Source organism: Pyrgilauda ruficollis, unplaced genomic scaffold (genome assembly GCF_017590135.1).
Source record: "Pyrgilauda ruficollis isolate IOZ18807 unplaced genomic scaffold, ASM1759013v1 scaffold65, whole genome shotgun sequence".
Taxonomy (NCBI): domain Eukaryota; kingdom Metazoa; phylum Chordata; class Aves; order Passeriformes; family Passeridae; genus Pyrgilauda; species Pyrgilauda ruficollis.
The window spans coordinates 941776-968377 of record NW_024528266.1 but is presented as its reverse complement, the minus strand read 5'-3'; the positions used below and the strand labels follow the sequence as shown (position 1 = coordinate 968377).

General features: G+C 36.9%; 1 protein-coding gene across 2 annotated transcripts in view; it reads right to left on the bottom strand.

Moving 5' to 3' along the window:
• Positions 1-26602, bottom strand: part of GRID2 (glutamate ionotropic receptor delta type subunit 2) — a 676953-nt gene that overhangs the window by 512509 nt on the left and 137842 nt on the right. For both annotated transcript variants that reach the window (XM_041484266.1, XM_041484267.1), the window contains exon 2: positions 26382-26537. In XM_041484266.1, coding sequence (XP_041340200.1) covers positions 26382-26537 — 156 coding nt within the window. The remainder of the gene's footprint in view (positions 1-26381; positions 26538-26602) is intronic.

Below are 26602 nucleotides of genomic sequence, written 5' to 3'. Positions count from 1 at the left end.
AAGAAGCTTACGAAGTAGGCATCCCTGTTTTGGAGGAGGAAGAAAAGAGTAGCCTGTCAACTGTCTCTGAGCTCTTTCTGGTCTTCCTCCTAATGAGCTAAAATTTCCACCCTTCTTATATATAGCCCAACCATATCCTCCTCCTCCTCCTCCTACATAATGTATAGCAAGATCTAAGCAGAGAGCTGAGTAATGCAGTCATATACAGGGTACCATGTGCTTCATTAAGCTTATTGGCACATACAGGGTGTACTTCTAATATAAGTGACACTGACTGAAGCAGGCAAAAGCTACTTTTTTGGCCACGGCTGCCTTCAAAGTTCCAGTCATATGACTTCGTTTTGCTCTATGCTGCTCATCAAAGCCAAAGCAAGACCATGCCATCTCCACAGGACCTCATCCTTCAGCCAACTCACCTTCTCTTGACATCAGCTGTGCAGATCTGCATCTGCAAAGATAACACAGAGGGCACACAGGGTAGACCACAGATAGGAAACCTCAGATCTTGCCTGTCACTTTGGTCATCATCCCACAGCTACTACAGCAGCCTCTAATTGCTTCTTACACCTTTTTAGTGTATTCAAATAATATATATATTCAAATAATATCCTACTACATAGGATAGATAAATAAGACACTTTACAAGTTTATTGGATAGCAAAAGGTCTTTGTTGCCTTGCTGGTTGCAGAGCAAACTAATCTAAAGTCCATGTGCAGACTGGCAAACAGGTAATGACAATCGACGAGATACTGTCTTTGTCTACTCTGTGCTTTTACCTTGCTGGCTTTCACACCAGATTGGGCTTTTCCCTTTTAAAGAAACTGTGATTTTTTTTGAGAGAGAGAATGAAGGAAGCAAAATTACCATTTAACTGGATTTAATGAGCCTTTGCTTTTCCCATTCAGTAATTGCCTCCACTGTGATAACTTAGTTGGTAATACATCTGACAGTCTACGCAATATTTCTGCTGTCCTAAATGATTTTTTTAATACCATACCTTTCTTATTCTCTCAGCCATAACAACATAGTTAATAGAAATTATAACAAAAGGGATGTGGACACCAGAGGAAAAAAAAAGGAAACAAATTCTCCACTTTTTTATAGGGTACATAAATTACAGCTTCTTGATCTGTCAGTATATCATATTAGAAATATTATTTTCAACATAGGGTACATATAATTTATGCAAACCTATCTCATAAGAAGCTATGCCATTGATTTTCAATGGCCATTCCAATATGCTCATAGAATATTAACAGAAATTAGGAACTGAAAGATTTACTGGACTGAGACATTATCATTAAGCTCAGGAGATACCTATTCATTAAAGGACAACAGATGTATTCTATATTACAACATAGGTATCTGTATCATGATGCAGGCTTTACTTTTCTTAGTGTGGCTGAAAACTGTTAAGGATTTTCCTGTTTGAAATAATAAAATATTTTTTTCTTTATCATTATTATTTCTTAAAGAAAATAGGCAAGAAAAAAAAATAATTGCGAGCAAAGATAATATAAAAACTCTTAACATTTTAAAGCATCTTCTTGAAAAGGTCACATTACACCCAAAGGGAAGAGATTAGTTTTAATTGAGATTAATATTACTGCAGTAATTCTAGGAATAAAGTACATGTTCTTGGTTCAAAACTAAGAGAAACCCACTGACTAATACACTCCATAGAGGACAGATACACTCCGAAAAGAGAGACTCTTTATCTCAGGCCTCTCATATCTATGGTACAGGGTTTTGTCTACCTCTGCCAAACAGTGTTCATTCCTACTGTCATTTTTATATATCAATTCTATTTTGCTTTTGCCTAACTGCACTCAAAAATTTTATTGAACATATTACCAAAGGTAAAGTGAATTTACTGAATTATTTTGACTTAGCCTTTGGGCTCAGAGTGCTTATCATGTCTCTCGTGTCCCATCAGTGTTCATAACAATATCAGTGTTCATAACAATATCATTGTTTTCCTTTTGGAAGTCACAGACAGAAATGACTCCAGATAAAAATTAAATCCTACTTGGCAGATAGAGCAAATATTTTTCCACTGGATGTGCTTCTCATCTTTGATACATCCACCTTGGCTGAACAGAGGATGATTTTCTCACAATTATCACCTGTGTACAGTCTGTCACAAATTGTGCCAACTGGATCAAAATATACTGTTCCTTTAATCTAATAACATTCTCCATGCAGCCTTTGCAAATAATTGAACTTTGAAAGGTTTCAGAGGGTCATTGATTTCTTTTTACTCTGACCTGCTCCAGCAATCTCATATAAATAATTCTAATGTTTCCTTGTTTTATTATGTGGAGATACAAGTAGGTAGTGCAGGTCAGTGCATGGCCACAGACATATACGTGGCATCTAAAACATTTTTGGTTTGAATTTGGGTTATGCAGCACAACCATACAAATCTGAACTTCCAAACTTGCACACTGCTCAAATGAGCACCATCTCTTATCCTGGAATAGGGCCATCTCTAGCTGGGACACAGACAATGCTGCTATTTATCAAACACTTGGTCAGAATTTTCAAAATGAAATCTTTCCACAATGGTATGACAGGTTCATATGAAATGATAGAAAATTATTATTTTTAAATCCAAAAATATTTTGATAAATTGATGAACAGGAAGATGGAGCAACAGCAACTCTTTCACTGGTTTGTGGGAAGAAAACACTTAACCCCAACAAAGCAAACTTATACCATTCTTCCAAGAAATGAACACTATGTAATCAAATGAGAAACCAACATTTAAAATAATAGTGAATTTTCTCCTAAGTTTAACTTGTAGTTAGTCCAGATTCAAACACACATGCTAAGAAGAATGGTAATTTGTCTACAGTCTATTGACAGATTAAGTCACTGTGCAAATCAAGAGGAAAAGAAGCTTCTGGGTATTAACCTCACCATATTCAGCAATTACCAATAGTTTATAAAATCTAAGAAACTATTTCTGCTGATGCTATTTTACTTCATCTCAAGGAAATTACACTCCAGTGACTGGGTCCAGGCCACACAAGGAAGAATGGTGGACTACTTCCTCCCTGTTTTACCTCCACCTGAAATTAAATGGGCAAACCAAAACAGGAAATAGTCCGTAACAAACACTGGCTCTCTGAGTGTGTCATTTTGTACTCACAAACCATTAAACTGAAAGAAAATATTACAACAATAATGTTGCAGCCAAATTTTGCAATGCACTGCATGCCACCCTGCAGTTTTCTGAATCTGATGAAAATATGTTTCTTACTAAGGAAGTTCTCATAACAATAAGGCTGGATATGGAACTTATCAAATAAATGAAAAAAAAGGAAGCAAACACTGGTACCATCTTTTCACATAAATCAAAAAATCATAAACAAAATTTGTGTGTATCATCTGTCCCTTTGGGGAAAACAAATTAAGTAAAATCCAAAAACCCCTCCACTTGCCCAAACCAAACCACAGTGCTCAGTCTCTCCATATCAAAAGAGCAATACAAGAACAATTCTTTCTGTGCATGCTTCACTGGCTACTCCATGGTGTTGGAAGATTTCTAATACAGATTTGCTTCTCAATTATTCCTGGGATGCATCACTCCATATTACAAATGGTGTTTCCCTAGCAAGAATCACAAAAGGCTTTGTATGACATCAGATACTTGCCTCTAGCTGTAGAAAGTGACAGAAAGCCAGGCTTTATATCCCTTGGGTGGGCAACTTTGCAAAGCACTCAACTGCCAGAGTACCCATTACCCAGTGATGGAAAGAAGCCCCATAGAAACACAGGTGCTTTTCTGCTGCCTCACTGTTGAATCTGGCACAAGCCTCAACAATATTGAGATTGCCAGTGCCAACACCTACAAAAATGAAATTAAGTCTAAAGCCTTGTTCTAAACAGGTGTGGAGTTCTGTAAGTCCTGATACACACGGAAAAAATTCTCTTTTTACCATAAAAACATGCAAGAAATAAATTTACGTAAAACAATAAAAGCAGCTTTTTAACCATTTTGAAGTGTCATAATTTTGCTTGTACAGTAGTCTGATGAGCAGAAGTTGAGTTTCTCAGTATAGTCAAAGCTGCACCATTAACATAAAAATGTATGACATCTATAAAAGTTAATAGGCATAATGCTAAAAGCTGCCAAGTATAAGAGCAGAATAAAAATAAAAGCTTTTGCCTTCAGAATCCCTGTAACTGTGAAATCCATATCCATCAGAGCACTGTGCCCTACGTTATTTCACTCCAAATATAACACTGCCAGAATGTTATTTAGCAGTGCTGTGAGTGCTCATTACATTTTAGAAACACAGCCACTCTTCAACAGACAAACTAACAAAAAATAATGATAATAAAAAAAAAATAGACATTTCACAAAAGGATTTCAAGTCACACAAACCGGGAGTGAATAAGTTTTCCCACTCTACTTTAAGTACTGCTATAAGCTTGGTGAAATGAAGTCTGGCATCATGCATTATCTGTACTCATGCTTCCAGACTGATGACAACAGCCAATAAAGGAGAAATCCAGTAGGTCCATTAACAAAGGTTTTCTTATGACCATCCTAAATTGTGGAATGGTTTATGCCTGTAGTCTGTCAGCTCCTCCAGAAAGATCTGATGCCTCTGAAGGCACTAAATTGCTCTCCGATTGACCTACTCATCTGTATGTAAACATAAATTATCTCACTGGAGTATATAGAAGATCAATAACAATAGAAATTGGACTTCATACATGTTTATCTCACTCCACAATTAAGCCTCAATTGTTCTACATGCCTGTAACACTGCTTGATGCTGTCTCTGACAAGAAATATAAAACACAAGCCTAAGCCTGTGTTTAATTAAGAAATCCCTGCAGTCCAAAATGGATGGTTGCAGACTTATAACATCACCACAAAAACTTATCAGTGCAGATGGAAAGGCTCATTGTTTCCATTTATAATGATTATGAGAGAAAAAGGATGATTGTCCTTACAAAAAAAAAAAAACAGGAAATGAGAATAAGCACATGCAAACTGACAAACAAGTCAAGGTAGGATGAGTAGAATTCTATGATCCTTTTTAATAATAATTTTTTGTGGCATTTTCCAAAATGGTATTAGAGGAGCAGGACAGTAGTGGACAAAACATGAGAATGGACCATAAGTCAGGGAAAAATGTTTTTCAATTTCATATCCCTGTTACTAACCCAGAAGTATCATTATCCTGGAACCATTAATGAATTCCCCTTGGATTATTATATTGCAAACAAAAAAGGAAGAAAACTGTTTTGATACATCAGTAAAGGCCACATGATCTACTTCTCTCTGAATAGCTTGTCTTATCAAATGGGAGGCTCAAACACAATGTAAACCTCATACAGTAAAAAAAATCAAACAAAAAAAACCAGCAAAAACCCCTCTCCAAACTGTTCAGAAATCCATTTTTTTTAATATCCATCCACCTGTATGTAGATGAAATCAAAGATACTATTTGACAATATACAATAATTCTTTAGAGACTTCAGGAGGAAAAATTCTTGTTGTATCTAATCACAAATGGTGTTGGATAAGTGATCTCAGGCTACTCTTTCAAATAAATTGGCTTTTGCTCTTTAATTCCAGAGTGAGAGATAGGAAGAGAGAAATGGAGAATGTAGAGAGCGGTCAAATAGAATTCACTGAGTCCACAAATAACAGCCCAAAGTAGGCAATAAAAGCCAGAGTTTAGAGGAAAAAAACATGGAGCCATACAGCAGCTCATGGGGACTTGGCACTGAAGGTTCTGCTCAACAACCACAAAGAGAAGCTTGGGAAGCAAGATCAGGAGGCCATGTGCAGCAAATACTGGTGTTTCCTGGCAATTCTTCTGTGTGCACATCTGCTTCTTAATGTCTGTAGAGCTGAGACATTACCTCTACAATGCTTTGGAAGGAGTTCTTGATGTACCAACACATTGGTTTGATAGAGTAAAAAGTTTACCTCCTTCCCAGTCATGCCAATATCAGCAGCATGACATGAACCTATGTCAGGACATTGGATGGTTATACCTTAGCGGGGGAAAGAAAGACATTAATTGTAGATTTTGAAAGTGGAGACAGAAGTATTATTTAGAATTTTTTATGGGTTGCAATTGTACCTTTTACTTCCATTTCAGTTCCTTTTACTTTCATTGCTAGAGTCAAGTCATTTGGATGGCAATGTCTCTTTCCTCCATTCCTTCCACTTGTCTGCAAAAAAGACTACATCATAGCTCTTTTCTCCTCTTCTCTCTCCTTGTAGGGAGAATATCAGGGACCTTTTATGTTTCCAGCAACTCTTGGTGCCTTCAATGCTTTCCCTGTGCTGCCAGGTATGTGTGTACCAAGCTGAATGTAAAGTCTTCCTACTACCAGACAGAGCAATGAATGAAGTGATGAGATGAAAGCAAACAGCAGCTCTTTCCATGTAGGAGTAGCATGAGGCGAGAAAGTGCCATAAAATATGTTCCTCTAGTCTAAAACTGTTGGATTGGGAGAGTGAGGTAACACAAAGTTGACTGCAGTTACATTTAATGATATCCTGAATGTCAGTCACTCCTAGAAAGTTGTTATACATCTCAAGCTTTGCATTCAGCTCTTTCCCAGGGCGGTGTGCCTTATCTGTTATATGGATCTTCAGCTAAAGCAGAGCAGACTGGAAGATCTCATTTCATACCTGAAAATTTGCTGTACTAGTCCAAAATAGTTTTGAAGGTACCTAGGTGAACAAGAGTTTTGGACATTTCTGTAACTTCCCAGATACAAAATCACACTGTCATGAACTGCAAGCATCAATGGGGCAAAACCTACTACCACAGGAAGAAACTATGAACTCCCTCCTCTTGGAGCCAACCTGTTGTCACTCACTGTGCATCAAAGCCAACAAGCTGAATGCCAGTTCCTCTCCTCTCCACCCTGACGTTGTCATTTTCCAATTTGGTCTATTACCACAGGCAAAGGAAAAAGCTGGAGAAATGGTCCAAAGCACTACTGTACAACATATAGTTATATAATATCCTTATATACATACCACTGCTAAGTGTTTGCTAAGCCTCCTGCTGGCTGCTATCTCACATTTTATTTATATACATCATGGAATGTAAACACACGCTCATATCTTGAGCAAAAATCCATGAATAAAATATGCAACAAAAAGGAAAAGAAATTACTCTGTGCCAAGATTATCTGGACGGCCGCAAAGATATGGTCTCTCTAGATGCTATAGTTTTGGGAGTTTTTTTTAAATAAAGTTTGTTGTTTGAAGGGCTCTTGCTTGAGACCTTACAGCATTTACTTATAAAAACATTCCCAAATGATACAATCTCTGTAAAAATGTATTTTCACCTAGACAATTTATCATAGAGCTATTTGGTATAACTGAGCAGTGTAATCCCACAAGAAAAAAAATGTACCACAGATGAAAGAGCCTAACAGTGGCTGCCTTTGCCAAAAAAACTCCATGTAAGACTCTGCTGCTCATTTTAAACATGGTTGTGATATCCACTTACGCCATTTTATAAACCAAAGCTTCAGACCTGGAATCATTCTTTAATTATAAATTCAAAACCCCCTTTGCTCAAGGGTTTAACTATGTCTGCATGGTATCCTTCAGGCCTCTTGTACAGTAAAATTAAAAATAAAAGGAAGGGACATTTAAAGCAGCGCTGTGCCTGTCAACCCTAGAGTAAAATTTCCACAATTGCTTCTTTTGCTGGTTTAGCCCATGGATGCTCTTCCCAGGGCTCCCGTTGCTGTACAGGATTTGCTGGAGGATGTTATCACTTGTGTTTTGAAGCTACTTGGTGAAGCATCCTGCTATTCCTTCAGAAACCTGCATTGCAATTTACACAAAGGATTAGACACTGACTATTCTTCATCTGAAAGCGCTAGTTCATCACATAAAATTAAAAGTGTCAAACAGCATAACAGTAACGAAAATAAATTTGCTCTCCCTTGATTTTTCTCCTCCTATTTTTAAATAGGTAATTGCACTACATAGGCTGTAATAATGCAATTTGCAGTGGGCCTTGGTAATTTGTTAGTAGAAAAAAAATATTACACTGTGTGGTAACACCTTGCAAAGACAAAAATTCTTGAAATAAAGAAAGAAAAAAAACCAACTCATGAGCAGAAACTATAACTGAACAGGCACTAAAAGATTAAGCAACTCCCAAAAGAGACCAGTGACTTAGGAAAACAGCCACAACTAGAGACAGCTTTTACTGGAGTTTATTACTAATGTACTTACAGTAATAATGTTAATGATTTCTAGGAAGTGGGATGACACAGCAGCTCTAAAAGAATTCCCAATTTCATCTCCTCCCCCTCTACCTTAATCTGGACTTTAAAAGTGATGCTGAAAATCAGAATCTTATTAATATAAAGAATAATTGAAAGAATTTAAAAGCCTGGCAGAAAAATTTCTTTGAAGTTTTCTGCTCTAAAGCCAAATACTCAACTTCCTACAACAGACAGGTGAACAGGGAGGCCTCTGAGTGCTTTCTTGGCATGTTGCCATTAACTGAACAGCAGCTGGTAATTAATAACCTTTATCTAAATAATAATTCATACAGGATTAAACTGGTCACAAACACCATAGCTTGATGCTGTTGAAACCATTATGATGTAGTTTTAAATTGGTGTTTTCAATGAAATCATCCACTGGCCAATTCTAAGTGGGTATTTTTGTTTACAAGAGGGAGGCAGGAGGTGCAAGGATATTTGATCTGGTGAGTCACAACAAAATGACCCTTTTTTTTTTGTGATTCTTATGCCAAGAAAATTACAGATTTAAGGACACTAAAATCTGTCTAAAAACTAGAAGGTTAACGAAAAAAATGCCAAGCTCCTACATATTATACAGAACATCTTCATCAACTCCAGGTAAGTAATAATGAGTATATTAACAATTCTGGCTTCTAAAAGGTAAAAAGTACACCAGATGGACAAAAATAATAAAGAAATGTACCACTGTAAGAACAGGCAGGAGATGAATCTGAGAAAACTTAACCCACTTCAAGCCAAAAATCATGGTTCAGACAGTTGGGCTATATTCATATCCATGCTCTAACTTCACACCAAGAAAATTTTGCCTGTCAGGAACACTTGAATAGAGTAAAAAAATAAAAAAGTTAGAAACTCTAGAGGTAAGAAGAAAACAGTAAAATGTGTATATTAGCTGCTAGTCAAACTATGGTTTGGAATGAAGATGCACAAACAGGCTTGAAGAGGAAAGTATATACAGGTCCACTCTGTGTGTGTAGTTCAGTACATCTACCACCAATGTTACAAATAGCATTAAAAAACCAACACTGACATACTAAAGAAACACTGCAAATACAGTTCCTAGCATTGTTTTTTAAATGAACTCTGGTAATAATATCTCAATAAAACATGAAAGGTACAATTCCTATTATTACACTATAGATAACTGCTCTGGACCAACTTTAATTTGATTAAAGAGATGTTTCTTCCTGAGTTTGCACTGACATGTAAATTTTGCGTATTTATAAGCTGGTTGAAAATATTGTCGCCTTAGAATCTAATTTGGAGGACGCAGATCCTTGTGCTTGAGAGAATTGTCCCCTAAGTTGGGAACGATGTTGCAAAAGGCATACACTAGCCATCATAAATCCTGGAGTATTCCTGTCTCATCTTTTGTGGTATCTTTCACAACACACACGTAAAAATTGCTGTCTTAGAAGCCCAGATCCTACAGGCAAACATTGAATTAAAAAATTTCACTGTCACAAACTTTATACACTGCCTTGTAATACAGGCCATTTTTTGTTCCTCCATTTAAAAGGTACACAAGGAAAATTACAACCCCTACCATTCCCAGTGGCAAAGAAATTAAGGAAAGCATTCAGCAGTGTTTAGTATGCCTTGGTAGCCTCTATTCATCCCTTTAGGTTTTGTTTCTCCTCCTGCAAACCTTTGAAATTAAATGAAGAGGCAACACAGCTGTAACTCCCTGCTGTTTTGTGGGTGTGTGGCAGTTCAGCACAGGTGAGCTTCTGACTGGTGCACTTGTTTAAGGCCCTGCAAGATTTCCCAATGAAGCCATTTCCGAGAATCCTATTATTACCCCACAGCCAATTAAATTACCACATTCAGCACTGCTGAAGTTGTTATCTTTCACCTTTGAAAACACTAAAAATGCAAATTAAATATACATTGTATTAACTGAATAAAACATGAAGCTCTCTTGCCCTCTTACAATAATGCAGAGCAAGGAGCAAAAGGTGAATCAGGCAATAAACTTAGGCTTGGCTACCCTGTATTCAGAGTTTTAGTTGGAATAAACAGATCTAATTTGTTTACACAGCTATTGAAAACAACTAGAATATGATGCCAGAGGAAGTGGCTGAATGGAACAAAACAGATTCATGATGGTCAGGGATGTTTAATTCTTGCTGCTTACATACAATCCCCTTCTATTGACAGCAATTATCATCCTCTGAAATCTCTCCTCCACCCTATCCCTGGATTCTCCAATCCTCCAAAAGCACACATTAATCTGAATGACACTCACAGGAGCTTCCAAAACTTGTCAATGGCAAGTGGTATTCTCTCAGTCTGGGGAAAATTTCTCTCTTCTACTTGGACGTCTGCATTTTATTATCATAGCCTTGCTTTTTCTGCGGGGTGCTCATCACACCATGGGGACAATCATTCAGAACAGCCCCAGCACTGATGCTTTAAGTCAGAGAAGAAGGCTGGGCTCTGGCTGGCACAAAGACAGACAGCTGGGAAAAAAGAGCACTACCATTCCTGAAAGGATATATCTTCAGAATACACTTCTATAATTTGCTGGAAACAATCTCATTCACTAAGGACAAATGCTTCCCAATCAGTAAAACTATAAGTGAGCATAATTCAAGAATCCTAAAAGTTAGCCAAGGAAATAATTGCCAATATGCTGGTACTAATTTTTAAAATAAAGATTGAAATAGTCGAGATTTTTCTGCAACACTAAAAGCATTACTTCTGCAATACTGAAGGAGGGTGACCTGATAACTACAGGACTCACAGCACTTTCAACCACACAAAGAAAATAATGAAAAATTATAGACTCAGAACAGGGATAATTGGTACCAGTGATTCTGAAAACTGTAAAAGACTGAGCTAAACTACAGGTACATTTATGGAGAAAGACATTTTAGAATATATTTTGGAAAATTCCAAGTAAGTCTTGGTATAAACTGCTATTTACCTGGAGAGGCAAGATTGCATGAAATGACAGCTATGTGGAGAACACTGCCAGGTAAGCTCACAAAACAGTTTATCTGAAATGAAATCAGAGTTATTTATTCTGCAGAAAACTAAATGCTGATCAAACCCTCATGTTGTACAGGAAGAGAACCAAGTAAAACACTAAACAAAAAGAAAGGAAAATTGCATGTTAAGGGGCACTATGAAATTTTTTGTTCCCTCCTAACCTTGTTATTCCATCTTCTCCAAACAAAATGAGTCTACACACATGAAAATGTTAAGCAACAAGAAAACGAAAGCATCATGTCCTAAACATTGAAGGATTCTTTCCTGTGTTCTCCTAACATTATGGTGAAACTTCATCTCATGCAGCCTGAAATTTCAACAGCCTTGGCCGTAACTGCTTAGAAATTTGTTCCAAAATAGCAATTCTTAAAATTAGATCAGATAGTTATTCCTCTTTTAACTCATATTCTAGATTAACACAAATTTCTCTGGGTACAAAGTAACCTTCAACCCTCTTTGGCCCATCGTAAATATCTTGTTACTAGTCCATATGATCAGAGTCCTGCAGATCTGGAATGAGGAGATCTGCCATAGGGAACCCAGCCAAGGATCATGCGCTTCTTCCAAATTTAGTCATGTCCAGAACACAGCCATCTGAAAGACAAGAACTGATCCAACTATTGCAAGAGGAAGCCTGGAAAGAGCAAAGGTAAACCTCAGATAGCAGGTTATTTAAATATTTCTGCTCCATGTACTTTTGTAGTGAGAGCTGAAATACAAAAATATATTATTAAAACTAAAATATTTGAACATGTAGATAAAGAAATAATTTCTGAAATAATCAGACTGCAAGCTCTAAAACATTTTACAGACAAGCTACCAGAAGCAGGTAAAGGTTTCAAAGTTCATTGTCATTCAAGTATAACATAAAACCAGAGAATCATGTTTTACTTTTCCAAAAATTTGCTGTTTCCAAAGCGGCAATCCATTCTATCCAGATATATATTCCAGCTGCCAGATGTAATGACTCTGCATGTAAGATACATCTGCCAAGTGATTTTTATGCCAGGTAAAGCTTTGGGAAACATCCATTTCAAATGCTTAAGTTGCTGATACAATGGTAGGTTTAACAGAAAAAATTACTGAGGCATTTGAAGACAACATTTTGTATACTCTTCTATCTTTAGAAACAACAACAATTTTATCACCAGTTAATATTCCATATGTGTCCATACACATCTCTACCCAAAACTGGGTTTTTTTTCTAACTATAGTACATTCTTTTCCATTAATGTGTTCCTGGTTATAAATATCAAGAATTTATAGATATGGCTGCTTTGAAGACATATCTTCAGATTAGCTGAAAAATTCAAATCTGTCCCTTTCTTGCAATATAATTGTTCAGACTTTCTGCAAAGTGCAATAGAGGTTATAGGCATGGCTTTCTACTCAATTTCTATCTTGAACGTGGGACCTAGAGAATTAAGTTTAAACCCTTCATATCTCTTTCTCTGATCTATACATCAATTAAAGGAGTACAACCCAACCCCAGGGGAGTTCACTTTTCAACTCTTTTAATAGCATTTGAGAGTACTCAATAGAAATTGAGAGAGAAGAGGAAAAAAAAAAAAAAGATCCTGAATTAGTCAGGCACATTAGATGAAAAACTTTCCAACTCATGATAAGCAGGTGCATTTCATGTTTCTATAAAAGTTGTTTTTCATTTCCTTTTACAAAAGAGCCAGATAAATACATTTTTAGACCTTGGGATGATAAAATTTACTCTTGCTTGATAAATATTTACAGATAAACTAAGTGTGGTTAATTTTGCATAAGTTCTTCTGTGTGTCACAAGTGAGGCCCTCAGAGGCTGAAATTCTTTCTTCTCCACACTCCAAAAAGAAAGATTCTTGCATACAAAAAAAAAAAAAAATCTGTTGTTTCTTTCTCCAGCTTTTCTGTATTCTTTATAGAACACAGCTCTCTCCAGGAGATAATTATTTAGAACTAAACTCATTTGACTTCATCAAAAAGTCTGTTAACCCTTCCAGTAACCACACACAGTCACCCCAAAAACTTCTAAACTTCTCCAAGCATGTGAAGTCTGAGCAGCAGTATGGTTGTAAAGACTTACACTTATATTTTGAAACCAAAACAGCCATCTTAATTCACCTCAAGAAACAGAGCAATTTAAAAAGCTGAAGAAAACAATTTCCTAGATAAGAGAACTTGCACTCACTCTGTAATCCTGCAGCTGAGTAAAACATAGAGATCTCCTGAGATGCAGACATCTCACCAAAAATTGCAGTAAGGGATCTTTTGCTTCAGGCTGGGATGTTTGGTCCTCAGAAATGTTCAAGTCCTCTTATAAAAGTAATGTGAGTCTTGCAATGACACCTGTACTGGTTTCCAAGAGGCTCCATATCACCAGTACCATTCAAAAATCTGAGGAGGGTGCAGAGAAGGTGGTCTTCAAGCCATTTTTACTGTGATACAGGCAATAAACACCTACATTTTTTGTTTACTTGGCTTCTGCATCTTCCAGAAAAAGCATTTAAAAAGTCATCATGAAGTTTTTGCATTTGTCCTTTGGACAGTTGATTAAAATCTCTAATCTTAACACCACAGCATTCTAACATGCACATCAGTCATGTTTGGAAAGGCATGAACAATTCTTTAAATATTGCTTCCATATTCTTCACTTTTTACCATCCCTCGCTATTTTCCTACACATCAGTGGCATACTTCAGAGCTTGTCAATTTGTGCGAAAGAAATCTTATCTGAAAACATGCAATAAAAGTTTGTCTCATTTCCTACTTTGTTTCTGTTGGTTTTTGACAGACCTTTCTTACATTTTGCATATTTCAACTACCTTTACTAATTTTGCACATCCTTTTGCAATATGAAGAATCTGAGTTTGAAATTAATTCTGCCGAGAAGTGATACCCACCAAGATCTCAGCAGCAAGGAAATTTCACAAAGAAAACAACAGCAACCTCGTTTTATTAATGCTATTTTGTTTGTATCTTCAAAGCCTTGACTTTGAATCAAATCATTGCAACAGACACACTGCTGAACCTATGGATTTTTTTCACATGTAATATTTTCCAGCTTGCTATTGTACACAACTGATCATACTCAACTTATCAGAAAGATTTATTGAGCCTCACCCTTCCAAGCATTAGTAGCCATACTGCTTTCCAGAGGTAATTTAGAGCGAAGAATCTTTGATATTTATAAAGCCGGATAAAGACAAGTAATTTCATTCTCAATTCTTATATCAACGTGTAATCAAAAATGGCCAGATAAAAGTACCTGCAGACGCAAGCAATAACAATCTAGAAATAACCAACAAGAAAAACTGCGCAAAGGGAGAAGAATGGAAGAGGTCATCCCTTAAAAAAAAGCTCAAGAAGTTCTCTAGAAGCTGTTTGTGGAGGAAGGTACTATAGTTCAGCAATACAAGAATTCCCATGAAGGAAAACTACTCAAAATTCTGCTTTTCATTATCAAAGGAAATCACTCATCCACAGATACTTTAGAAATCACTTTTTTTTTCATGTTGCAAAATAAATTACTTCTCCAGTTCAGATAAAGAATCACAGAATATTCCAAGTTGGAAGGGATCCACAAGGATTATCAAGTCCAACTCCTGAAGCCAATGAATAGACAATGAGGAAGGTTCTACATGAGTTGGTCCCTGCATTCAACATGAATAGATATGAAAAATAAAAGGGCACCAACTTCCAAGTCACTATTACTGCTGGTGATGGGAAGAAAAGTTGAGCGTTTCTCCTTAAATTGCCATTAACACAAGAGGTGAGTGCAAGTTTGTTTCCAACAAGTTTTTCTTCAAGAACACCTTCTGCAGTCCCAAAATAGGGTCTTATAAAGGCACAAAGTGCACAAGCTGAAGGCACAGAGCACAAACACACAGGAAAACAGGTTTCAAAATGCCAAATAAAAAAAAAAAAATAACCATCTGGAATTTAGAACTCTCACACAGAAGAAACATGGGACCAACTCTTACAAGCTGACAATTTTTAAAGTAATAAAGAAATACTGTAAAAAACCAAAACTTTAGTCTAATTATTTAGGTTCCAGAAAATAACTTGAAGCTTAAAAACTAATACACTGATGTGTAACTAATTTTAAGAATGTCCTTAATATTAAGAGTGCAGGAAGGACTAAAGCTTTCTAATGCTTTTGGAAGCTGCTGCTTTCAACTGCCCATTTCCACTTGGAAAGTGTTGTTTTTCAAGGTTCCCTCCTTACAAACATCACAGAACATCAACTTGTTGATAGGTTTGACCAAGGAATCATGTCTTTCAAAGTCATCCCCATCGTAGCAGCAAATGACGTTGTGTCACACAAAGAAGAAAGTCCAAAACTCTTCTTTGAGGCATAGTTCATGTGAGAGCTTGAGCATCAGCAGCTGCCAAAGGGGGCTCCAGGTACCATCTGTGCTACTCCAGAGTCTGTTCTGGCTAGGAATAGAAGGTGATCCTGTATATTCACTACCCATACTCCCTGGAGCTTCCACAAGGAACATTTGCAAATATACAGAAATTTCTAACTTTCTCATCATGTTAGACTGCACATGAAATGAATGTCTGAGCAGCAAAAAAATTATGAAAAGCAGAGAAATATATGTCAACTGGCAAATATGTTAAACATATCAATCTAGTGTAAAGACTTGACACAAAAGTTGAACTTGTCATGACCAAACATATTTACTAAATACATTTTGGAGTTTTGAAACTAGTTGTGCTCAAATTCCAAGGAATCTTAGGATTACAGAACTTGCTAAAAACAAGTATGTAAAAACACATTGCCTTTCTTGCTGAATTTATTAAAAGGAATAACTGAGACAAGCCATAGCCAGCCCCATTTGTTATGTCCACTGCTTTTCATACGCAGAAACCAATTCCTGAGAATTTTGATGCTATGGAACACATAACAACCTGTCAAATTGGTTTTTATGGAACTTTGTCTGTGAAGATTCAGAGCCAAATTCAAACAATGCTTACTGATCTAAAGTCTCAGCTAACAAAAGGTTTAAGTAGTACTTTGCATGAATTATGACCACTTATTCTTCCTTCTGACAAAAAATAAAACCAAACCTTCACACTAAATTTTAATACGAGAGTTTGAGGCATGAGTACAATGAAAAGAAAAATAAACAAAATAATTTTAGAGAAATTCTCCATGGTAGATAGAGAAATATTGAAAAATAAGTACGTTTTACGCTTAAGAAATTGTGACTTGAGTGGGACTCACAGAGCCACTCAATAACAGTGCATGGAGCTTCCCTGAATGATGACCTTTCGAAATGTTAATCCTCCAAATAATGAAATTCAATGAAAAAAATATCCCGACTGCAGAATTCCTAGTAACTCTCAATATAATGCTGGTATCTTCAACTGAAAGGTATATTTTCTGTATTAAGAAAAAAGTAGTTGTAACTAACAAAGGGTACAAAGAAAAGCCTATCCTTCCCCAAATACAGGAAAATATTTTCCTTTAAAGTTTTTTCTTGATTTGTGGTTATTTTTTGAGGGTTTTCTTAATATAAAGATGAGGTAGAACAAGACATCTTTTAATGCCAGGTAAACTAAGACAACAAAGAACATTACTTAAAAAACTTTTTTACTTAAGTTAGTGCTTTCAGAGGCTTGTTTCACACTCAGTTATTTCTATTCTAAATCAAGGTCACTGTGTTTTGCTAACCCAACTGAACTAGGTGCTGCTTGCTCCTATGTTGTATAGGTATCTCTACACTCTTTCCTGCTCTCACCACAGTAACCAGTTTCTACTCCATGATGTGTGGAACTCAACTACTTAAGCACACAGAAGAATACGATTTTGCCTCAGCATTTGATCCACCAATTTTTTCCAAATTAAGGAAAAATGTATTTAAAGGCAAGCTAGCCAAACAAAAGTTGCATTATTCCTTCATCTGTACCAATTTACCCCCTTTTCTTTTCTGTAAGAGAATTAGTATTAGCTAAGCCCTCAGGAAGAAACTCAGATTTTATGTTTTAAGTGGAACCAGTGAGCCTTTCTACCAGTGTCTTGACATTGTCTTGTCTTCCCTATTGTGCACCACCTCACTCTTCAGATTGCACCCATTAGAGAGAATGTTAACTGTTACAACACAGGCAACTTTTTTTTTTTTTTTTTAACCTCCTGTTAAATCTGAATGGATTTAATTTTCTCAAAACATTCATCTTCTCTGTTCAGGAAGCAAAGTTTTCGTACCCTTTTTCACTGAAATGGCATTTCAGAACTGCAAAAGTCTCTCCTCTTAGGGCAGCTGGTTTTTTCTGTATTTGACAACTAACGATCATTTACTTTCAGCTCCTGGCATCCAACATTAGAGCAAGCTGCTCCAACATCTGGCTGCACCTGGAACAGGGAGTTTGTGCTCCCTTCCTGTGCCCTTAGCAAGGGCTGGCAATTGCAGGGCTTGCCACTGAGCCACAGCTTGCTACTAAAGACACATAATACTTGTGAAAAATAAAGTAGCTTCTTGCTGGCTTCCTTTCCTGCAGCAGGTCACAAAGGGATGGGAGGAACATAAATTGTTTACCTGTAACATGAAACTGCAATTTCTGAGTGCAGCTCTCTGGTACTCTGATGACCAGGCCCTGTACATCACAACGCTCTTGTTGTGAAATGTAGTGTCAGAAGACAAATTTCTGCAAGCTTCTACTTACTTAGCTGTGCTTTGTGGCCTGGCACTCTGGAAGATTCATTGTCATTTCAAACTTTTTTCCAGATGTCACAAGGCACAGCCATGACCTGCAGCCATAATTTCTGCTTTCAGGAATACCAGAGGAGCTACAGCCACCTGGCACATTTGGACAACCAGAGGTGCAGGATGTGAAAATGCTGCAAAGATCTACAAGTTGCTGGAGAAAATAAACCCTTAAAATAAACAAAATAATGAATACCAGCTGCCAAAGAAAATTAAGTCACTGATTTGGGATTGCTTAAGTATATCCCTGCTCAGGAAGGTCTTTAAGCAGGTGCTTAATTTCCACATCAAGTTAAGCCCCATGTGTTAATTCTTTATACTCTTACATAAAGATTCCAAGCCCAAACTCCCACTCGTGTGTCAAGAGAACATGAAAGGATCTGCAAGACTCCCATTTCTATTCCAGGCTCAGAGTAAATGTTTTTTAACTGCCATGAACACTACCTGTTTCATCTGCCCTCTGCAAGACCTGCACTTAGTGGCTGCATCTTTCAGAGTGGCTTGGCTCACTTCAATATTCTTTCAGACTACACAATGAAAAGCTTCAAAAGATCGGATTTTATGGAGAAAAACAAGTTTCAGAAGAGCCTGTAGTCACAGGAGCTAAAGGCCCGCTGATAGTCAAAATGAATGAGCATTAAAATCCCACAGCAGGCATCCTTTAAAAAGATAACACGAAAGGTTAGGTTATAGTTTTCCAATATGATTAGTGTTTTAATAAAACTCTTCCTAGTTTCCAAATCTGTCCTTGTAACTGCACTCTTTTGCCCAGATAATTTTTCCTAAATTCGTATTTAGTCAAAATTACTTGGTAGTGTACAATACAAAGGGTCTAAGTAACAGGGAACCAAGCTAAAATATAATTAATTTTCCCATCTAAGAGAATGACCTTCATAATTCACTTCAGGCTTTACCTCCAGAGTTGTCATGGCTCATTTCCTCATTACCAAAATTAGATTTTAAAACACCACTGTCCTCCATAAAGTACACTTTGTCTCTGGTTATATATATATGTAGACAGAGGAGTATGTTTAAAATTATTTGAAGCACACAAATACCTCAATTACAGACTGGTCTGCTTACTAAAAATACAGTTACCAAAGAGCTAACAGGTTATAACCAAACCAGCTTGCAGACAAAATAAAATATTTTTGAGAAGAGAATTAAGAAGAGCAAGGAAGGCTCAAAGGGGAGAACTAAAATAAGAAATTAATTGAAATTAATTAACCCTATTGACTTTTAGGCAAGCACTGAAATAGACAGATAAAGCAAATATGGATCTGTAAGGAGTTGGATCCATGTTTTTACTTAAACTGTATGGTGAAACAAGGACCTGCTGACTTTCACTTAATTCACAGAATTTAGCCAGGAAAACAAAAGCAAAATCTCCAGTTAAGGTTATGAGGGGACTTAGGAGGACTCCATAGAGCAGAAAGCAGCTGAATGCAGCAGTTCATTGCTCGGTAGTAGCCACAACCTGCTGCAAGCTTGCAGGCCTGTCTGGGAATATACATGTCTGGTTGGACACAGATGATTGACTGCTCTAGTAATTTTAGTGGACATTGCTTCACAAAAAAGATGAGAAGGAAATCCAGAGAGTGTGCCCGTTACTCATTTAAGGAGATTACTTTAGGGGACTGATAGCTCAGGGTGCTAGTTAAATAATTGGCATCTAGGAAGATGAAGCATCTCTCATTTACTTTGTCTCTATGCTTCTGTTTGTTAAAACACCCCAAAAACCTCCAGGCACAGTGGCTTTAAACGTTTAAACGTACTACAGATATTATTTAATCACATCACCATCTGCATAGCTCTCTCAAAAGTAAACCCTTAGCAGTGTGTCAGAGTACATTAACACAGCACACTGAAGCTCTGTGCTTAATGTATGAAAACACATATTGGGCACTTGTGAACTGCAAGTGGAAATATGTCTATTGCAAAATCAGAAATGATCTAGCCTAGATTTAAAATATAAGTACTGCAGAAAAGCAACCTGTCCAGCTTTTCCTATAGAAGTGTGATAAAATTTACTCTGCACCTCACCATCAAAAGGCATCACACTTGTCGAGGCGGTATTTATTAATTTACTTGATCCACCTTTTTAAAAGGGGTTAGAGGTTAATAGTCTCACAGCCACATGCTTTTCAAGCAACAGTCTGGGAAATAAATTCTTTCAAGCCTATAAAAATCCCTGCCTGTCACTTGAAAGTGGAAGCTCTGATAAAAAATGTCAAAATCTGCCATAAAAACTAAGTCAAGCCAAACTTTGGCAACTGAAAATGGCAAATGGCATCAGCGTTAGGAAAATCACTCCTGCTGTTTTCATGTTAGGAGAAAGCAGGGCAGGGAGGGTGGGGGAAACACCCCAGAGAGGTAGCGGTGGGTAATGCGAACTCTGAAGCACCGAAGTCCTTGGTTTGATGTGTGGCCCTGTGCAAACACCTTCAGTCACAGCTTTGCATTTGAATGCTGCAGTGCAGCCAAGTGTAACAGGGGATGTTGCTGGGTCTCCTGGCCACCTGAAGAAAAGTGGTTTCCATAGAAACACTAGCATTCTTCCCTTAAACCACAACAAACAAGCAGCATTCATAAAGTGTACATTCAGCAGGGTTTAGGCACTCTGGGACACAAACTGGATAACAGCAACTAAAGGATGCCAGGATCTTGCCCTAGCCTGCACTGGTGTAATGCTCTTTCCTCCCCTCTTCGGCTCAGCAATTTACAAAGCCTACTGCAGAGAAGGCTCTTCAATCACCATCATACCTATAGCTTAATTTCCCACTTTGTTTAAACTAGCCTAAAAAAAGCCATTCTTGATAGGCTGGGGTTTTTTAAATTTCTTTCTTTATGTGGATTTGGGGGAATTTTTTGGACCTGAGCAGAAACGATTTTAATCTTGAAGTATCTGAAAGTCTAATGCAGTTTACAGCTGCCAGAGTTTGTTTTCAAACTGGAAACAAAGGTAATGGAAGCTGTCTTACAATAGAAGAAAACATTACTACAGAAACAATATGGAGATAGAAAATATTGGGGCTCAAAACCCAGAGGCTGGAGAGTGATGGAAGTCTTGCAATTACTGCATCAGCTGTACCACTCAGGCCTTTTATAGAATAAATCTGACCTCTCTTTTACAGCCTCCAGTATGTTCTGAGTAGATTACTTCCGGGCAAAGAAAGGTCACAAGAGCTCTGAAATCGTTGCTGAAAATGTGTTAAATGCGCATCCTGCTCATCCTAAACAAAACCTCTATTACGCGTCCCTTTTCTACTTCCATCAGTGCTCACTCCTCCCTTCTCCCTGGTCTTCTCCCATGCAACCACTGCCTTCCCAACTGTCAGAATGTTATCACCATTGTAGCAACATCTTTTTTCTTATGCTGTCAACACTTGGACTCCCATGGTACATTTATGCAGATTGGAGATGTGATTGATTTTGTGGGGTTAGGAAGACTTAAATGAGAACAAAGCCTGTGTAAGTGAGTAGGACCCTCACCCAGCACCTTTTGAAGACAGAAAAGTGCTGCAACTGCAAGTACATTATGAGAAAGCACAGAGGATATGTAATTCAAAAAAACTCCTATCATATTATCTGAAGTGCTCATGATAGAAGCAATTCGCAATTGCAAACACTTCCAACAGTTTGTGATTTTACAAAGGAGTTTCATATCATTATTGAAATGCTTCTCCTCCTCTTCTTCCTCGAGTTTTTATAGCTCAGATCCAACTTGATTTTTTTTCTTCCTCCTCAGTATATCTTTTCACATCAAAATCCATTTTATCAGGAAATAAAAGGCAAAATAGGAAATGAAATGGAGGGGAAGTGAAGAAGTTCAACCTTGTAAAGGTTTAATCTCAAACCAAACACGTACTGGTTAATAAAAAGCACAAGGAAGGCTGAGAAATATCAAGAAATAAGTGACGCAAAGTGAAAGAAAGTTTAGCTTTTAGTCCATGAAAGGTGTGGATTTAAACAGATTTCTACAGTGATCAGAGAAATGGGAAAGGACAATCTTATTACACTCATCTAGTCCCAAAGGCCAAAGCAGATGTATCCATCAGGTTGTAATTTCTGACCATAAAACTTTGTTTGAATAAAATCCTGCATGTGACCTTCATACATATTGCTGCCCTACAAACCTCTGTTGCTCGACAGCTGAATCCCATTTAGTTATGACTCACTGCCTTATTTACTTCACTGATCACAATAAGCTTTCAAAAGCCATTACGAAGGCTTGAGTTGGTGTCTGTAAGCATACTCTGGTGACTATCCTGAATGACAAAAAGGTTGGGTTAGGAAAAAAAAAAAGAAAAATAAGTCTCACATATATGATTGCAACAGGAAAATGTGTTCAACAAAGTTAATTGCAAACAGCTTCAGTCAAACCTGTCACGTGTTATAGGTAAGCTATAGAACATTGGATTATTATAGAATTATCATTCAAGACAATCAAAATATTTAATCAAAAGAAGATTAAAAAAGGAGTTAGGAGTAAGATTAAAAAAACCCACCAGCACTACATAAAAATAAAATGTTTGCCAGGAGGTTAAAACATTGCCAATGGATCTCCAAGGACGACACACATCTTTGACAGAGCTCTGACTACTTTCCAGATGCCGTGCATGCCTCAAGCACTGCAAACTCCTGCAGAGTTCGCTCCATAACTCTCGGTGAGCAAGTGGAAATGGCAGCATGAGGGCTGAGGAAACTGTGCTGCCCAAGGACGTGTATCAGCACGAGCCATAGTACTACGTCTGGTCCAAACTACCAAAGCCACCTCCCTTCCCTTCCCACAGAAATGCAAAGGCCATCACACATTTTCCATCAGCCATTCAGCTACTGTATGGTTGTACTGCTAATGATAAATTAAGGACTGAGGGAAACAGCAGGCTCCAAACCATAAAATTAAAGCTTTAATTATTAGTGTATAGAAACAAGCAGCAGCATAATAAAATCAAGAGAAAGATAACAGAGTGATTTTCTGACAAATGAGAAAATAAGTATTGTATTTATTTCAACCAAATTTCCCAATGAAAGAAAAAAGAGTTCATTGAAAAGAAATAGAGAAGCATGTCCTTAAAAAAAACCTCAAAACCTACAGTTTAAGTATATGTAGAACTCAAACCCTTTTGAAGTGCTGTTCCACCCCTATTTAAACACTGCTGTAAATTGGAGTCTCACAGGAAAGGAAGTAAAGATTATACTAATATATATTATTAGCACCAGTGTGGATCTGGATCATAATTCCTTGTTTCATAGTGCTAAATCACTGCCTAGCTACCAAGCAATACTTGACTATCCATACTTCTTTTAATGTCTATATACAAAGAAAACTTAAGTTTCTGCTTTTTCTTTGCGGTACCTGATGTGGGAACAGCATAGAAAAGCCAAATCACAACATCCTCCCTCTCTCAATCACACAAGCACACAAATATTTTGAGACACCGCACAGAAGAGTACTATAAATATTGTGAAGCATTTTGTATTGAAGAAAAACACAGAGGAAGGAACCTGCTATGTTGGGCATTTCCACAGGTGTCACTGTGACAAATCTCAGGGGCTGCAGCTTCCACAAGGGCATCTCAAATTATTTATCTTTATATCACAAAACCATAATGAAGTGTCTGATTATTTCTGTTTACATTGTTTGGGAGTTACTTGCCAATTTCACTAATAAAGTGAAACAAATGACCCAGGTTGTCCATTACTGCATCAATACAAAAAATAACTCTGCATCTAATGTCTTCTTTCATGACATCTTTGCTTATAACTTCTTGGTTTTTTGAAATGCACAGTTCCAGGCAAATTCTTTATCCTTCTCTATTGACTAAATAGGGCAGTTTACAGACAAATTTAGACCAATTTTAGACCAGTTTTAAGCTATTATTATGAATCCAATGTTTTAAATAAGCATTTTACCAAGGACTAAAAGTTGGGGATTTTAAAAGTTCTTCTGTAGTTTATACAATGAGAAAAAAGTCAAACGTGAAAACAATGAGAAAAAAGTCAAATGTGCAAAAACTCCAGATATTGTGGCCTGAAGCAAAGCCAACTTCAAGCAGTAGATATAAAAATAATTAAAATGAGCAAATAGTAAATTAAATGAATAGTATAATTTTTGAACATTAAGGCGGGGCTTGATAGAGCCCACAGACCTTGGACTCAGTGGTATTACGATTCCAACAAAAGGGTCATGCTTGCATGAAAAAGGCAAGCTTGAGAATACTGAATGTCACACATGAAAAAGATGAGATTTAGTCTTGTTCTAGTATCTCTTTTACAAATACAAGACGAGAACAAGCTGAATGTTTAAATTAACATTTTTTCCTGGTGTTTAGTACAGTGTATTTTTGCTAAACATTTGTCCAAGTTATAAACAATGCCAATATAGCACTTTTGCCAACATGTGGCAAAAGTTAGAGCGGTCCCCTTCCCTGCTACTAACACCTATAAGAAATACAATTAAGAGCAGGGGATGAGTGGTATAGAGATAGAGAGAAAAGAAGAAAGGCAAGAAACTGGTGCAAAGAAATCAAATGATTACACTGGAGCTTCTGCCTGTGTTCAGTTGAAACAAAAGACATTGACTGCAGTAAAATATTTTAACAAGCAAAATGTCACCAATACATAGATGTAAAAGATTAAAACCTTTTTTTCTTCACTTGGGTTATTCCAAACAAAATACAGGACCATTAAAAAATAGGGAATATTATATTTGCTAGGCATGCAGCTGTATTTGACCATGCATTTACAAGAAACAGTTTTTACTGGAAAATATTGAACTCATCAATATCATAACAGACCTTTTACTCCCCCACCAGATGGTAATGAAATTTATGTCAAATCTGCTACATCTACATTTCAAATGTTGACTATACTTTCAACAACAACTAACATAACTCTGGCATAAAATAATAATTGAATATTCAAATCTTGGATCATTAGCTCCTTCGGATGGTTTTACTTTACTAGGCATTCCTAGTTTGTCTAAGTCACAAATAAGGTATTTAAAACATAACTTGGTGAAATAGTTTGCAACTACTCCACCACAATGATACAGGAAATAGACAGCTAAGTTTCAGAGTTAATTAATGCTGAGCACAGATCATCAGCTAGCATTAGCCATCCTGGATTTAAAAAAAACCAAAAAAAACAAACCTAAATACCAACAATGTCAAAGGCATCTTAAAAAAGATGGAGTTCACTTAATCATTTTCCCCTCTGAACTCTAAAAGCATGAGTAGTTCCAGTTTCTATGTTAGCCTTTTAAGATTGAAAGGGATGCAATTGATTCTAACTGGAATACTCTCAAAATCAGGTCTTTCACTGCTTCAGTCACATCAAGCAGAGACTGCAATGCTTCTCATCACACAGACCTATCTACTTGTAAAATTGAACAAAACAAAAAAATTACTAAATGACTAAATGCTCAAAAATTAAGAATGTCATCAGCAAAAAAGACAAATTAAGCATTAAAGACTTTTTCATTAGCATTGCCTTGTCAATAATCCATTGAAGCCAAACCTTTGACTTCACAAATATTGGAACAACTAATTGCATATTTCCCTTAAATCTGAATTGTCTACACAGAGCTAGAAAATAACGAAAATTTAGTTTTGTTGTTAAGAAAAGTTTAGTAATATAACTGAAATAAATAACTTTGGCATCTCAGGCAGAAGTTACTGTTCCAGAACAACAAAGAACTAACAAATGCTTAAACCCAAATTTGAATCCACATTTCTAAAGACTTCTCCCAGTGGTCTTTCCAGAGAACTGCTCAGTCACACCCGTGATTTACTAATCCAGCTCAGAGGGATTTCAAATATTATTTTTTGTTATCATCCTGCCACTATCACAGGAGCCCAAAGCAATGTCGTCATCCCTTGTCCAGTAATTGTGGAATGACACAAAGGACAGGCCGACAACATCATCATGTATTGGGCACAGGCAACTTGCTGAATCTTCAGGTTATCTCTAGTCCCTTCTTTAACACAGGTAACCTTCTCAGGTGGGTGGGCTGATAAGGTCATCCACACAACAACCTTAGTTCCCCAACAAATTGCCATTAGTTGCCCAAAAGTAAACCAAAAATTAGTAGGAAGTAGTCATCATTTTGACAGTAACTTCCAAACAGCCTGGAAAAGGGAAAAAAAGTAAGTGCATCTGACTTCTTTACCACATTTCAACACCCTATGCATAGAAAATAGATAAAAGCTTACTTTATAGCTAGAAGTCACTAGGACCAACAGAAACTGAAGCAGCTGAAACCAAAATTAAATACACTATTTGATATTTCACATAAAAGAAGCCAACAAAAATGACAAATTCCCATAAAGATAGGAAACTATCAAGGTAATATTTTGCATGTCACAGCAGAAACAACAACAGGAAATCTCTAGTTGTCCTACCTTCTTGAACTGCCTGGAAAGGATTGTTGCCATCCACAAATGTCACTGAACATGTGATTTTCTCTGTTTGTAAGATTTCATCATTCTGGTTGAGATCAGCTACTGCCATTCGAAAAACTTCCTCATCTTTTTTGGCAGATTCATCAAAAATTGCCCCTGTGGGGGAAAGAAAGAAAAAGAACAAAATTCACATTGCACCTTTCATCTGCAGTATCCCAAAG